This window comes from Macaca thibetana, chromosome 11, assembly GCF_024542745.1.
Source record: "Macaca thibetana thibetana isolate TM-01 chromosome 11, ASM2454274v1, whole genome shotgun sequence".
NCBI lineage: Eukaryota > Metazoa > Chordata > Mammalia > Primates > Cercopithecidae > Macaca > Macaca thibetana.
In genome coordinates this window covers 75,649,294-75,666,471 of record NC_065588.1, presented here as the reverse complement: position 1 = coordinate 75,666,471, position 17,178 = coordinate 75,649,294, and the positions used below count along the sequence as shown (strand labels likewise).

The window sequence follows — 17,178 nt, the reverse complement described above, 5'->3', positions numbered from 1 at the left end:
CGCTCAACACAGTGCCAGCTGTTTTGGGCTGATGAGTCAGCACATCCTGCGCTGTATATTTTATCCTATCCTTCTTGATGTAGCTCAAGCATCAAATGTGCATGGGAGAAAGAATGGCAGTTCTAATGAAGGCATGTGCGCTGGTAACTTACAAGGTCTGTGTGTATAATTTATGTGGTCTGAAGGAATGAAATTGAGTGGGAAGACAAAATTATGTTTGACATTACCTGGATTTGTTCAAAAGGTACTTCAAAGCTGAATGACTCATTGTAGTAGGGGTTAAGTGTGTTCTTTTTAATTGTTGTCTTTTTCTTCTTCAGCCTCTTACCATTCTGCATCAGGTGAATCTTCACATAAGGATCTGAATGAAAAACAGGAAAGAAACTTTAGGAGATCAGAGACACATATTTTAGATTATAATTTAGCTTATAAAAGAACTAAGTATTTCCCATGGGTAAATAATTACATAGCATGTATTTAGTATTTTTTAAATTCAGTAATTTTTTATTGAAATATTTTAAGTAACCTATGGGGCATGCTTTTTGCATGACAGCTCAATATTTATAGTTTGATTTAGAAGATGAGAGTAGCGGTATGCTGGTAAACCAGCTCTTTGGGGAAGAAAAAAGTCTTAACATGTAGCATTTTCCTATGTCTATGGTATTTATATATATACTCCAACCGAGGCCAATGTCAAGCCAATAAGCTTAACAATTGGCTTGCAAAATCCCTGAAAAATTAACAGTTCACTCTTGTGAGCTGGCGAAGGGCTTGCCTGCAGCACAACACTGTATGGGAATAAAACTCTTAACAGAGAGAGGACAAAAGAACCATTTTATTCATTCATTTATTAATTTACTCAATCAATATTAGTTGAATACCTATGATGTGATAGGCACTGTTAGGCCCTAGGAATATAGCCTCAACACAACGGACTATCCCTGTCTTCACAATGAAGCTTCAGACTGTGGGGAAAAATAGACTAAGTTTATATAGAAACAAAAGACATGAAATTACAAGTTGACAAGAGTGCTCTGTAAGAAAAAAGCAGAGTAGAAATAATATAGGAAATACCAAGGATGATATGGTGAGTAGTAAAGTAGATAGGGAATTTAGGTTTTAGTTGGCTCTGGTAAGGCATCTGTGGAAGTAACATTTAAGCTGAGATGTGAAGGTTGAAGGGTAAGATCAGGCCAACTGAGCCTAAATACTCCTAGGTAGAGAAGAACTTCAAGTGTTTGAGGAAAAGAGAAGAGACTGGTACATACTGAAGCAATGGGAAAAGGAGCATAAAGATCCCCTGAGCAGTTTCCCTAAAGCCTCATTAGGCAAAGGTTAATAAGTCACTGCAGGGGCAAGACAATTTCCATTTACAGCTCCCATTCCTAATGGATGAATGTTGTACCTTCAGGTCACTAGAAACCAATGCTCACGGTTGAAAGGAAAATCTCTACTGTTTTTCTTAAACATTTTTCCATTTCATATGTAACGCATGTTCATTATAGAAAAAATATCAGAAAGCAATGATGACCAAAAAGAAAAAAAAATTAAATCTAGGATTTTACTTCCCTAAAATAACTACTGCTAAGCCTTTCAAATTTTCTTTTCTCTCTCTCGGAACATGTAGAGCTGGGAGAAACTTTCCAGATGATCTGGTCTAATGCCACCTATTTTTAGAAGAGAAAACTGCAGATGAAAAAAGGGTATTTTTATCTCCCCCCCCATCCCCAGTAGAACATAATTCCTAAGGGACAGACACTTTGTCTGTTATAGTCACTATTTGAATTTGCTAAAACAGTGCCTGGCACATATTCAGTTTTTGTTGAATAAGTGGAACTTATTTAGGGCCTCAGTCTGGGTCTTCAGACTCCCATTCCTGTCTTTTTCCCACTACCCCAAAGCCTACATTACTAGGATACATGTTGTTAGGAGATTTTAAAAAATGTGACATCCAGTCCAGGGGATCATAATGAAGATTTTCATCAAAATTAAGAATATCTTTAAAAACCAGGCCTAGAGATATGAAACCAGCTCCATAAACTAAAGAGATGATCAGTTAAAAAAAAATAATCCACTGTAAACAGTTGTAAATGGAGGCAAAAAATGTCACTCATAATTCATGTTACTGTTCACAGCCAACTGATTTTTGGTTCACACACAGTTGATTTTTGGTTCAGAGACCTTGTTTGTTTTATAAAGTCCCCTAGCTCCCCCATCCAACTCCTTGCAATTTTATAAAGATAGTCATGTCTCCAGTTGTTCTTTGGCACTGATGCAATACATGTATATACTGTATATGCCTCCTGTGTTCATGTGTTGAAACTTTATCAACCTAATTGAGGCATAGATTTTCTCAAGAGAAGCACTCTGAGTATCTACTGATTAATTTAACACAATAAGTGATAAGAAAAATCCTTGCACATCAGCCATTTCAGTAAGCAAATTAAAAACCCAACAGGATAGTTTCAGATTTTGCTAAAAGCTCTGACATGATGTTATTAATGCCTTGGGGAGAATAGGGTGATTTTAATAAGGTTGATCAGGAAAGTCCTCATTGAGAAGGCAACGTTTTCGCCGAGAACCAAAAGACAAGAAAGAACCAGTCATTTGGCTGTATGGTGGATGCTGGTATCAGCCAGAAGGAGGAGTACCTGCAAAGGCCCTACGTAGCACCTCCTTCTGCATGTTTGAGAAACAATAGAAGGCAGGGGGAAGAGAGGTAGATGGTGAGGTCAATTAACTTAGGACTTGCTGATCTGTTGCTTTTGTAAGTAGAGGGTGCCAGTTCTGATGATTTAGATGTATTCTACAATTTCATGATACATAAAAAAGAGAACAGAGGGTTGGGGGCCGGGTGCAGTGGCTCATACCTGTAATCCCAGCACTTTGGGAGGCCAACGCAGGTAGATCACCTGAGGTTAGGTGTTTGAGACCAGCCTGACTAACATGGTGAAACCCCATCTCTACCAAAAATACAAAAATTAGCTGGGTGTGGTGGTGCACACCTGTGATCCCAGCTACTCCAGAGGCTGAGGCAGGAGAATCGCTTGAACCAAGGAGGCGGAGGTTGCAGTGAGCCAAGATCATGCCACTGCACTCCAGCCTGGGCAGCAGAGCCAGAGTCTCAAAACAACAACAACAAAAACGAACAAACAAACAAAACCAGAGGGCTGAAAGTGGAGCAGGTTTGGAACTGCTATAAACGGGAAGTCTTGGTCTTTGCCTTTGCAGATTGACGCTGGCACAGGTACCAAAGCACTTACTTTGCAGGCAAAATTCCCATCTTAATCAAAACAAAAGCTGGGAGAAACTAAGAGTTCTTTATCAGCTTTTGTGCCTGGATAAGTCTAGACTATATGTTATGTACCTGGATGGGCACATTTGAGCATCTTCTTAGCCCAACAATCTGAAGTCTTAGATTGCTTCTCCATTTCCTCCAGTCTTGATTGCCAAGGAGCTAAGTGTCTTTTAGTTCTTTCATTGTACTGAAGTCTTGTCCTGAATGTGGGTCCCTTTAGCGATATCCCTAATCTCTTGCCTAGCTTGTTCGTAACTTTTTCTGAGATCTAGACCTTGCTCCTCCATCCCCAGCTACTGATTGAGTCCTCTAAATGGAAATACACCCATCTATGAGTCACATTTGTGCTTTAAGAACACACTTTTGAAAATTCTAAAGCAAAGATTACCTCTCCTACAAAATAGGCCACTGGATAATTGAATTTTTTCTGTTTTAGGGGTTGTTCTGCAAAGCAAAATCCTTGTCAGTTTGTTGGTGGCTTAGAAGTCCTCGTGATTGCACAACAAAACAAAATTTTATGGAAATAGTAAAATAAGATGTAATGAAACTCACAAATATTGCTCTTGCTTTTCCTGAGTACGGCTGCTGGACACCATGCATAACATCTAAACATTCACTAGGTTTTTTGAAACATGTAAATAGCATAGGAAACCTGCAACAAAAAGTTGGGCTACTGTCTCTAGGCATTCTGCATCTCTGCAACTGTATGGATTGATTCTGTTCCCCAAAACAAGAACTCATGGAAACCTTCATCATCTAAATACTGACACCCCATCTTCAATGATCATTTAGATAATCCTTGTTGCTAATGGAATAGATGCAGGACGTGGGACACTTCACTTCTTTTGTTTGTTTAACTTATCTTAAAAAAGTAGTTGAGTCCTTTTTTTTTTTTTGACACGGAGTGTCGCTTTGTCACCCAGGCTGCAGTGCAGTGGCACGGTCTTGGCTCACTGCAACTTCTACCTCCTGGGTTCAAGCGATTTTCCCTCCTCAGCCTCCCAAGTAGCTGGGATTACAGGCACATGCCTGGCTAATTTCTGTATTTTTAATAGAGACGGAGTTTCACCATGTTGGCCAGGCTGGTCTTGAACTCCTGACCTCAAGTGATCTGCCCACCTCGTCCTCCCCAAATGCTGGGATTACAGGAGTGAGCCACTGCGCCCAGCCAGAAAGGCTGTTTTTTTTTTTTTTTTTAAAAGAATTCAAACCAGTCTATCCTGACTCTAAACCTGCTGCTCTTTGTGATATGTCAGAGAGACAATTTAGTGCAGTGTTTACAAGTACAGACTCTACAGCCAGTCTAACTTGGATCTTGGCTCTGCTTTTTTCTAGCTGTGTGGTCTTGGAGAAGTTATTTCACCCCTTTGTGGCATAACTCCTTCAACTGTAAAATAGTGAAAATGATAATGCCTAGCTCATAAAGTTGTTAAAATTAAATTGAGTTACCACATGGAAAGTGATTCAAAGTGTGGCTGGCACATTTCATTGTTAATTATTACTATGGTTTTATGAAAGGGCTAACATCGAAGTCAGCATCTGTGAATCAGACTCTCCTTCAACTCACTTTGCTGAATTGGTAACCACCATTAGCTAATGGGAAAAAGTCTTCCCATTTGCTGCACAAGTAAGCCAAGCTATCCCAGTCCCAGTTTATTTCTGGAAAGAAGCATACCCACTCTAAACAACTGGTTCGTTTTGAAGAATGTCATCATGTATGAGATGAAAGACAAAGGGAGCATTTCTTTCATTACCACCTATATGAGGTGGTCTCGCGGTGTGAGATGGGAAACTGATTCAACATCCTGTATGGTTTGCTCCCATTTCTGACATCAATAGATCACACACAGCTGAAAAGTTAAACTCAGAGTTCCAAATGGAATCTTATTACTGAGGCTGGAGGACAGTGTGAATCAAAACTGATTTACTGAGCTTCTTTCCAGATTCTGAGGCCAGCTAATGTTGATACACTTAGCTATATTATGCCTGGAGTATCTACTTTCCTTATTCTGCTGAAAATGAGGAATTAGAGAAAAGGAATCCCTCAGGCTTGAGATTTGTTGTTGTTAGAGATGTGGTAGTATGTATTGGTTGTTGGAGTGAGGTAATATCCATACCTCCTCCCTTGCTTTTTCTCTTGACTCCTTTCTGCTCTGAGAAAATTTTATAGTCTGTTTTCTTCTTTCTGGTTTCCACTTAGCTGTACAACTACTCTCCACCCCAAACTTTTTCCTATTCAGAATGAGGAATAGGAAGTCACTGTGTTAAAGCTACAGTGATATGACTTAGCGAATCAAATTGTTCCTCAGCTCCAAGACAGTGGAGACCTGGAACACTGACTATGCCATGTGAGAGGGAAGCAGAGGATCCTAGCATGGTGACCAGATGACTACTTTGGTCTCACTAGCTATTTTCAGGGATGAGGATATAGACCTTGTTTGACTGGTTTTGTAATTACCTGATCAGCTTCAGTCTATGAACAACTCTAAAGATGAACTAGCCATTCTACAACTCTGCCAAATGGGCAGCCCCTTCTGAATACAATTCATGAGGTAGACACCTGTGGTCTGGTGCCATTCTTTTTGGTTCATTTAGTACATGTTCTGGCATTAACTTTGAGTGAAACATAGATCTCTCATATTAATTGGTAGGAGTTTCATTTCTGAAGGGTTCCTTCCAGCAACCAGTACCTAGCAGGTTAATCTAGCCCTGATGCTCCAATATCTAGCTCTAAGTGGCATGAACTATCACCTCCACCTAGTCCTTCAGGCATGGCATTCCATCCTACTTGCCTCCATCAGTATACCCTGGATACAATGAATCTGCCATCTTTTTTTGGTCAGGGAGCAAGAGGAGATGATATATAATATACAGACATATATGGCATATGAGGTATGTCTGTTTCCTGGCTGTTCCAATTACTGTTCTTCTCCATCACCCACCATGCTATACAAAGGTTTGGTTGGTTTGATGACTTCAACTGTGTGGAGGGAATAGACATAAGGAATTCGGATGTGGATCAACAGGCACCCCAGAAATTCTCTCTTTTCCAGATAATCCCTGATCCCACCTTTGCTGGCATTTCCACAGTACCCTTCCTGCTAAACTCTCCTTTGCTCCCTTCTTTTTCTCTCTTTGAGCATGAGATGATCCTCCTTTATTCTCTCCCATCCCTTCCTCTGCCCCAAGATGTTCAAGAGCATGTTCTTATGAGTATATCACATTTGACATGATTTTAACACGTTTGATAGGATTTTTCTCTGCACCCCTTTTCTCAGACACTCTACAATGCAACCTATGCTTCCGATATTATTGCTACCTCTGTTGAAACAAAATTTCTGACCACAGAATCTGCCACTGGAATGCAATGTCTTCACCAACACTGTTGTTAGAGGCACAGTTTCAACATGTGGAGCTATATCCCAAACAAGTAATATAAAGTAAACTTGGAGGAAGACTTTGGAACTAGGTACAAAATCCAGTAAGTGATTTTTCTCCAATTATAGGGACCCCAATGGGCAAGCTTTGCAGAAATGTAAATGCAGCCCATGTGCTATAAGGCCACAACCACCTTAACTCTTCTCTTATCCTGCAGACAGAGACCTACTGAGCTCATTCCTTTCCTTTTAAGCCTGTCCTTGTGCCATTATTCCAATCTCATAAACCTAAAAATTTGGAGCCATATTTGATTCTTTCTTCTCTACCTCCCATGCCAATTTACCTTCACATTGTTTCTCTGGTTATTTCTCTCTTTCTAACCCACTACCACGTCTCAAGATCAGAAATCCAATTCTCCTGCAGTAATGCCCTCAATTTCAAAGCATTCTTAATATAATTATTAAAGCTATATTTGATCATACTATCCTCCTCATTAAAACTCTTTAGTGGCTTGTGGACTAAAAAGTCTGAACTCCACCATGCATTCACAGCCCCGTCCTGATGTATTGTCATATCTCCACAAACCCTATGCTGTACTCATGGTAGACACTTACTATTCCTCAACAAGAATTTTAAATACTGTGTCTTTGAAGTGACTGTCTTTCAGCCTGAAATGCCCTTTCTTTCTTTCCTCATCTAAAGCTTAGTTTAAAAGTCACCTCTTCCCTGCAGATTTTACTAATGATTTCCTCAGTTTGAACCTTCAGACAAATCTCCCTTTGCCCTGCAGCATTTTCTTTTGTACGACTGTAAAGTACATATCTCTTTCTTTTCTGGTGTTGGAGGACTCCTGTGCTAATCTAATAACTTAAGAAAATTAGATTCTTATGGGAAAATATGTTTTGAATTCAGAACGGTTGGCTTTGAGATGAACTTTGGAAAGGCCATTCACTTCTAAAATCAGAGCTTCCACCATCACTATTCCATACCCTACTTTAATACCCTAGAATGTTATCACCATCCCCCTCTTCTCAGGCAGTTCTAATCTCAAATTATGCTAACTTCCTAGAAATATAATTGCCAAACAGCTGGCTGTAAGCAATGATCCCTTTGTGTGAGATATAAAGGAGCCACTGAACGCTTTTTGTATTTACAATGAGAACTAGAAAGTAGCAGTTCAAAGCCAAATAATGCAAGATGCCTGCAGTTTTCATTTTGGTAATTTTGCATAATTATACTGCCTTTTTTTTTTTAAACTACTACAGTGACCGCAGGCTCCTGTGACCATGGCCTTTCCATTTCAACCACAGTTCTCTTGATAAGAAATAGCCTCATTTCTGCTGTTTTATTCAATCCCTTCTCAGCCAGTACCCAGCTTCTGAGTATCTTCAGGTATTATTGCTTTTGTCCTTTTTTCTTTGGATAATGTTCACTATTTCCAACTTACAGTGTTGGATAAAGATGATAACACTGGTATCAATTAGGGCTCTGAACTTCAAGTGACTGAAAAACCTATTCCAAATTGTTTAAATTGTAAAGGTAACTTACTGACTAATACGATAGAAAGCTTCAAAAGTACGGCTGTGTGGACGAGATTTTGAATGGTCCCCTGAAATTCATTTTCCCTCATTTTTTAGCAATAGAGTCCCTGAAGTTTGACCTGGGCAAAAGTTCACCCAGCCAGAAATATTTCTCCCAGACTTTTATCTGGGAGATACACAGTCAGAAGACTGTTATCTTCTGACTCTTACATGGAAGTGATACGTGTAACCTCCATAGATATCCTTAAAGCAGGGGTTCTCGGTGGGGGGCTGTTTTCCCGCCCAGACAGCTGGCAATGTCTGAGACATTTTTGATTGTCATTACTTGGAGAGAGGGATGCTATGGGCATCTAGGCAGTAGAGGCCAGGGATTCTGCTAAACATACAATATACAAGACAACCCCAAACAGAAAATAATGACCAGGCCCAAAAATGTCAACAGAACTTAGATTGATAAGCCCTACATTAGAATAAGCTTCTTGCCCTCCACTATTCCTTTCTTTTTTCTTGTAACTGAAACAAGGCTGTGATGGGAGGGTGGTGAAGCATCTCCGGCTTTGCAACATGAAGACAATACCCTCGCAGAACAGCAGAACAACAAGATAGGAAGATCCTGGGTCCCTAACTGACCCCATGACTGCAAACTGCCTATCAGTCTTGGCTAGCCACATAGTTATGAGATAGATAAAAGGAGACATAAGGAAAATAAAAAGTTTAGCAGGGTGCGGGTGCTCACACCTGTAATCCCAGCTCTTAGGGAGGCAGAGGCGGGAGGATAGCTTGAGCCCAGAAGTTCGAGACCTGCCTGGGCAATATAGCAAGATCCCATTCTCCACTAAAAGAAAAAAAAAAGACAAAAAAAGAATTTAAAAAGGAAATTTTATCTTTTTCAGTCTCTGTAACGTAGAATCTCTTTGTTACAGCAGTTTGGTCTGTTCCCTATCTAATACAAATCCAACAGTATCAGCAAGGCCCCAGCCATCGTCTTCCAGCCATTCTAGGCTTTCCTCTTATGGATGCAAATGACTGCACCAGCTACAAGTCTTATATCATCACACTATACCACCCAAGGGAAAAGACAGTCTACATCCAGAATTCCCAGGGAAGGTCCTAAGTGTATTCTGATTGGACTAACATAGATGAAATACTTATTCTATATTAATCCCCGTGTCTAAAAGAATGTGATGAGCTAAGTTGAGTTCTGTGTCTATCTTTAAATCATTAGGAAGGCCAGGCAGACCTACCTCTGGAATTGGGGGTAAGCTCAATTTTATTCTAAGCACAAGGCTAGAGTAGGACAGGGTGGTTCCTCAAGCAGAAGCCAGAAGGCTCTAGCCAAAAGAAGGGAGGATGGAAGGTGGGCGGCAACCAACCGATGTTTATAGTTTCTCAAGCTAGAGTCACTAGAATACCATCTCTGCCTAAACTTTAAGTGTGTGCCTGCACTCATTTGCAGAGAGGCATCCTCCTCCCACATTAGATCAAATTCCTAGGCAAGAGCCATCAGGCACTTGTATGAAGTGGTCCAGTAGTAACAGAGACAGAGTTAAAACATAATAAATTTAACATTCAGAGTTTCTTTGCCAACTGTAGGTTTTCTTGTTCACTTATTGAGTAAGCCTTAGTTCATCAGTAAGCCAATCATTTAATAGTATACAAATAATTAAGTAGTAATAAGGCTCACGGAGCAAACAATTTCTATTTCTACCACTGGCAGTTTCAACACATTTACTTAAGGGTGTCTTTATAAATAATTTACGAGTACTTAGAGAAGACTACATTAAAGCATTTTTAAGTGTCTTTATAGTTTAAAATGTCTATATAGAATAAAATACTCCCTGTAATGCTGTTGTAAGGATGCAGCATTAAAAATATATTCTGGGAAAATGTTCTATGTAAACACACAATTTAAAAATGAATTTACATTAGTTAAGTGCAGGGTTTGCTAGACGAAAACAACATTACGCAAGTGACTACCACAGAGAAAATCAACTCCATTTTAATGAGACAGATCATAAAATAGCAAAGGCTGATTTAGTTCATTAATGGTGGCAGAGTGCTTTGAAATGGATAAAAAACATAAATGCAAACTGTTATTATTATGAATTAAATGGAAAGCATTTTTCTTAGTGGTGGGGGAAACCATTGAATTCCAACAGTCATTTCCAACATTGGCAAATGGACTGCATGTGACTGCCAGCTTCTTGACTAAAAATGTAGAGACGCATATACAAATGGTTATGGGCAGGTGAAATATCAGTGTGAGGGCTGGAGCACCACCTTTAGTAGAGGGCAAGTACATTATGTTTGTATAATCTGGATCTTTTCTGTTCAGATTTTATGGTGAAATTCTTCATGTATAAGGCAAACCTGTTTCTCCTTTTATTTGGAAAATCTTTCAGGAAGGGCAGACACATGAGAGGAGGAATAGTAGTAATAATGCCTGATTATTTCTAGATGACTGCAAAGAGCTTGGTGGAATGACTGAGGATAAACTGTTTGTATGAGCTGATTAACAAACACAAAGACAAAAACAAGTCAAATGATTCAGTAATGCAAACAAAATTACAAGTGGTAAATTTGACTTCATTTTTTTTTTTTTTTGAGATGCAGGCTTAGCCTCTTATTTACATCAGATGAAAGGTCACTAGCGAGATTTTTCTTTAAAAATAATTCAGCATTTCTAATTGATGAAATAATGTCAGTAACATTGTTACTTGGTAACATTGCTGCTAGGATTTTAAAAAATGTACATGTAATATGACGAATTAATGCTACTTCTTATCCACATAGAGACAGTCTCCAGACACTTTAACATGAGTACAAAATGAAAATAATGTGAGAATAGAGGGTATCTTATACATCATATGACTACATGGGGTTCATGCTCTTCAGTGGGATTACTCAGGCTCACTCAGTTCTACAGTTGGTTTGGCCAGAATCAATTTTACTTTCATTAACTCTCTATTCCTTGAATGCACTTGCTTTAAAATATATGCAGGTTTTTAAAACATTCTGCCGTTGAAGAATTAGGCGGTGTATGGACTGAGATAATCTTAGGATAACTGAGGGAGAGACCTGGAAATGCTTCTAAAAAGTGAAAAAATCACTCTCATTTCCTCATTTTGAACTATTTCTAGTACTTTTCAATGTTTTGGGTTTATTTCCTAGGGGGTTGGGTAATGGCTTCTAGGTTTTCTTAGCTGAAAACGTTTCAGTGCTTCTTTCTTTGCTTAAAAAAGAAAATCAGGCCAGGCTTGGTGGCTTACGCTTGTAATCACAGCACTTTGGGAGGCCAAGGCGGGTGGATCATGAGGTCAAGAGTTTGAAACCAGCCTGGCCAACATGGTGAAACCCCGTCTCTACTAAGAATACAAAAGTTAGCCAGGCTTGGTGGTACATGCCTGTAATCCCAGCTACTCGGGAGGCTGAGCCAGGAGAATTGCTTGAACCTGGGAGGCGGAGGTTGCAGTGAGCTGAGATTGTGCCACTGCACTCCAGCCTGGGTGACATAGCAAGACTCCCTCTCAAAAAAAAAAAAAAAAAAAAAAAAAAAAAAAGGAAAGAAACTTATTTTTTTGGGAATTTCTTTCCCTGTGCTACTCCCTTCGTATCCTTAAGTGACTCTGTTGAGCCTATGGACTTGGAAGAGGATGAACAATGCACTATTTTCTCCCATTAGAAAAAGTGATAAAAGGACAGAAGACCAAACACCGCATGTCTCACTCATAAGTGGGAACTGAACAATGAGAACACATGGACACAGGGCGAGGAACATCACACACTGGGGCCTGTCATGGGGTGGGGAGAAGGGGAAGGGATACCTTTAGGAGAAATACCTAATGTAAATGACGAGTTAACAGGTGCAGCAAACCAACACGGCACATGTATACCTATGTAACAAACCTGCACGTTGTGCACATGTACTCTAGAACTCAAAGTATAATAATTTAAAAAAAAGAAAAAGTGATAATTTTTTTTAATACCAATAATATTTGGTTTGAAATTTTATTGTATTAATAATGTAGGCCCTTTTTTAAAAACAGAAGCTTTGAACATGTTAGTTGGCTTATTATTAAGTTTTTATATTTGAATGTTGATTTTCCTTATCCTTCCTGAGAGATATTTCATTTTAATTCATTGATGACCAAATGTGATTCTCTTTCATATAGCTGCAAAATTCTGTTTAAAATCAGCTGGCATACTGCACATCGAGGAGATAAATAGCTTTGCAGGAGAGATCAACTTCTAGCTTGGTAATCTAGTTTTCTTACAATATTAGAAGGAGAAAATAAAAATAAATGATGGGGCCAGGCACGGTGGCTCAAGGGCCAGGTATGGTGGCTCACGCCTATAACCCCAGCACTTTAGGATGCTGAGGCAGGGGGATCACCTGAGGTCAGGAGTTTGAGACCAGCCTTACCAACATGGTGAAACCCCATCTATACTAAAAATACAAAATTAGCCAGGCGTGGTGGCACATGCCTGTAATCCCAGCTGCTTGGGAGGCTGAGGCAGAATAATTGCTTGAACCCAGGAGGCAGAGGTTGCAGTGGGCCGAGATCGCACCATTGCACTCCAACTCTAGCCTGGGCAACAACAGCAAAACTCCATCTCAATAAATAAATAAATACATACATACATAAAAATAAAATAAACTATGGCTTTAATATTATACCATATATAGGAAAATGACATGGAGGAATATAATTCTGTGCTGATTCCACAGACTTTTATGAAGCAAATTTGTGATTAAAGTCAATCATCACACATCAGTATTTCAGATCTCAGTAAAAAATACAATAATGTTTTGTATACACTGATTTCTTTGACAAAAGAAATTTCATTACATATGTTGCTCTGTCCCTGAGAAGTGAGAGTGGGGGTATTAGTTAAATTCCTTAGATAGAAAATTTGGTTTCTATGAAAAACTTTAATTCTTTGCAAGATTCTAGCACCACATACTACTAAATAGTCATGGAGATGATCCAGATGAACAAATGCTGGGACTGCTTTGTTTTCCCTAGATTTTCTAGAATCGTGGGCATTCTGCCAGGCTGACATCTTTCACCTTGATAACTTCGGATGTAAGATAACTTCAATGGTGATTCCAGTTTTCTTGATATTTTCTCTTAACTTTGTGGTACAGAATTCATTCATTCATTTATTCACTCACTGACTGAGTGTCTGTTATGTGCCAGGTATTTATCTTTCAGCCAGTGTCTTGTTCAACTCCGTATCCCTATGCTTGACACAGAACCTGGTACATGGTGAGGATCCAGTCAATATTTGCTAGATACCTGAATGAACCAGTTAAGTATAAATATCTACTGAACATCTCTTTTGTTGTTGTTTTGTTTTGCCTTGAGACAGAGTCTAGCTCTGTTGCCCAGGCTGGAGTGCAGTGGCACAATCATGGCTCACTGCTGCCTCAACCTCTGGGCTCAAGTGATCCTCCCACCTCAGCCTCCCAAGTAGCTGGGACTACAGGTGCACACCACAACACCTGGCTAATTCTTTTGATTTTTAGGAGGACGAGATCTTGCTATGTTGCCTAGGCTGGTCTTGAACTCCTGAACTCAAGTGATCCTCCTGCCTTGGCCTCCCAAAGTGCTGGCATTATAGGTATGAGCCACCATGCCCAGCTTTCCTGAGCAACTCTTAGGGGCTGCAAGAGAATGAAGGCACACAGAAAACAGTAGACTCCAATTTGTTTTTTAAAGAACTTACAGTTCAATTGGGAAGAGAAGACATCAATTCCTAAAAAAGTTGTATTTAAATTCGCCCATATTTTTTGTAGTAGGAAAGATAGCCTAAGACCATGTGTGTTTTCTTGCTGAATGACTTATGTACAGCAATAACTGTGAGAGGAATTCAGAGCAGGCGGGCGGGCACCTTTCACTCAGCTGGAAATGCTCAATTTGAATTTGAGACTTTATAGTCAGGGAGTACAAACAAGTTTTACAGCTAGAGAGCTAACCATTTGTTAATTCTAAACATCATCGTTCATGTTTTTTTCTCCCTCCGTCTCTACATAGAGATATACAGTTTCATAAGACATACATTCAGTGATACTCGGATAGCGTTATGCTTAGGTAGAGAGGGAAAGAGGTCACTAGAGGGACTGTCTTCCTTTGAACTTACTTTTTCCCTTGGCTTTCTCTAGTCTTCCTGTGCATAATCAAACTCACGATTAACCTAATGTGATTTTCATAAATAGGAAATCCATATATCTTAAGATGGTTTAAATGAAATGGAATTCTCTGATATGTAGACTTTTGAAAATCACAGGCTCAGACCTCCCTGTTTTACTTGCCCAGATTAACACTACAAATCCAAGTCCATGTGCCATATATCTAATAGTTAAAAGTTATAAATTAAAAATCCAGGCTAGGTATGATGGCCTGTAATCCCCACACTTTAGGAGGCCGAGACAGGCGTATCACTTGAGGCCAGAAGTTCAAGACCAGCCTGGCTAACATGGCAAAACCCCATCTCTACTAAAATTATAAAAACTTGCCAGGCGTGGTGGTTGGTGCCTGTAGTCCCAGCTATGTGGGAGACTGAGGCAGAAGAATTGCTTGAACCTGGGAGGTGGAGGTTGCAGTGAGCCAAGATCATACCACTGCACTCCAGCCTGGGCAATAGAGCGAGACTCCATTTCAAAAACAAACAAACAAACAAAAAATTCAAATGTTAACATATGTGATATAGTTTGGATATTTGTCCCCTCCAAATTCCATGTTGAAATCTGACCCCCAATGCTGGAGGTGGGTCCCAGTGGGAGGTGTTTGGGTCATGGGGTCATGGGGGTGGATCTCTCATGAATGACTTGGTGCCATCCTATGGTAATGAGTGAGTTCTTGCTCTATCAGTTCCCAAGAGATTTGAGTTTTAAAAAGAGCCCAGCACTTTCCTCCCCTCCTCTCTCTTGCACCTTCTCTTGTCATGTGATTCCTGCTCCCTTTCTTCTACTACAATTGGAAGCTTTCTGAGGTCCTCACCAGAAGCAGTTGCTGGCACTATGCTTCTTGTCCAGCCTATAAAACTATGAGCCAAATAAACCACTTTTCTTTATGAATTACCCAGCCTCAGGTATTCCTTTATGGCAACGCAAGTGGACTAAGGCAATATGTATTTTCTGTTCTCATATCTTGACAAATAAATGTTCATAATGACCAGAGAATCTAGATTTACATTTATAATTCTCAGATTGGGGTCCTACAATAGAACCCGGTAGTGTGGGTAAAGTTTATTACTGGCCCTGTCCCGTCCCCCTCCTCTTCCCACATTGCGCTACAACGTGCATTGCAAGAAGTTTCACATGTATATTTGAGGACACTCTGCCTGCATGTACAATTTCCATTCACCATTGCTCCCTAGCCACCCCTCAGACATGGGGTATGCATCTGCCTTCAGATGGTGCATGCTTTGGGAAAAGACACTTAAAGGCCTCGTGAATCATCATGGGATCATTTTGGCAGGAAACTTTGGGGTCTCAGGTATCCAGAGCATCATCTAGAATATGGAGTTCAGTGTGGCCTCCAGGTGAGAATATTCTGTTGGACTTGAAGACTCTCCACCCCATGAGAGTGTAGCTAGGGGAGGACCAGAATAGGACCTTCCAAACTCTGGGTTCCAGGGTAGAGTTCATTCTTTCCCAGGTGTAAGGGCTGTACTGCATAACTTCCAATTTTTAAAAGGCTTTGACCAGGCACTGTACCATCCAGTCTCTCCAATTTATCTATGAAGATATAGTGGCCACCCTGAGAGGTAGGTACTATGACCTCCATTTTACAGATGAGGTTCTTAAGACTAAAAGTTACCACTCCACGGTCACACAGTTAATATTAGTTATCACAGAAGTCCTGTGACTTTGAACATTCATTGTAATTCAACATTCACAAGCATTATCAATTTAGATTATATACATGGTGTAAGGAAAGATTAAAACATGGTATAACTCCTTATATTGTTTTTAATCCAGTAATTATACCATAAGTTAAATGCAGACATGTCTGAGCTAGACTAATAGAACCTGAATGATCTGGCTCCTACTCTACCTCTCCAGTTTCTTCTCTCAGGACACTCCCGCTTCCTGCCTCCACTCCAGCCTCAGTGACCTTTCAGCCCTTTGAATGTGTTCACTTCTCATGCCTCATGCCTGGGATGCCTCCTCCTTATGTCCCTTTCCCACACCTCTTCAATTAAGCTCAGCTCCGACATCATTTATTCATGGAAACTCCTTTGACTCCTCATTCTAAAGCAGCGTTTCTTTCATAATTCTTATAAAATGCCAATTCATTCTTTCTGTTTGTGTGATTTATAAATGTCTTTTTCCTTCCTAATCTCTAAGCCTTAAAAGACAGGAACCATTTCCGTTTTTATTTTTTTCTTCCCACCATATCTTCAGCACTAGCTGAGACCCTGATGGCACACAATGGGTCCTCAATGATCACCTGTTTAATGAATACATTATTTTTGGTTTATTCTTTTAGCATGTTGGATTGAGGGCTCTAAACCTTGTGGGGACTTCTTGGGCACAGCCCCGTAAGAGCTGTCCCTGGAAATCTTAGATGGCATAGTTTACTCACTGGACACTAAAATAATGGTGAACGGAACTTGTAAATAGCTGATTTATCCAACAGTACCCTCCCTGAGCTTCTCATCAGGAATACCCTAACAGGTACTATTCCAGATTGGACAGAACATGACAAAAATTATTAACTGGAATAACCGTGGTGAGTTAATATGTATTAGTCTGTTCTCACACTGCCGATGAAGACATACCTGAGACCGGGTGATTTATAAAGGAAAGAGGTTTAATTGACTCACAATTCAGCATGGCTTTGAGTGGCCTCAGGAAACTTACAATCATGGCAGAAGGGGAAGCAAATACATCCTTCTTCACACGGCAGGAAGGAGAATTGCAAGCAGGGGAAATGCCAGATGCTTATAAAA

General features: G+C 39.9%; 1 protein-coding gene across 5 annotated transcripts in view; it reads right to left on the bottom strand.

Moving 5' to 3' along the window:
• The window catches only part of SYT1 (synaptotagmin 1), a 596,758-nt gene that overhangs the window by 7,898 nt on the left and 571,682 nt on the right, over positions 1–17,178 (bottom strand). For all 5 annotated transcript variants that reach the window (XM_050749297.1, XM_050749299.1, XM_050749300.1 and 2 more), the window contains one exon: positions 228–361. In XM_050749297.1, coding sequence (XP_050605254.1) covers positions 228–361 — 134 coding nt within the window. The remainder of the gene's footprint in view (positions 1–227; positions 362–17,178) is intronic.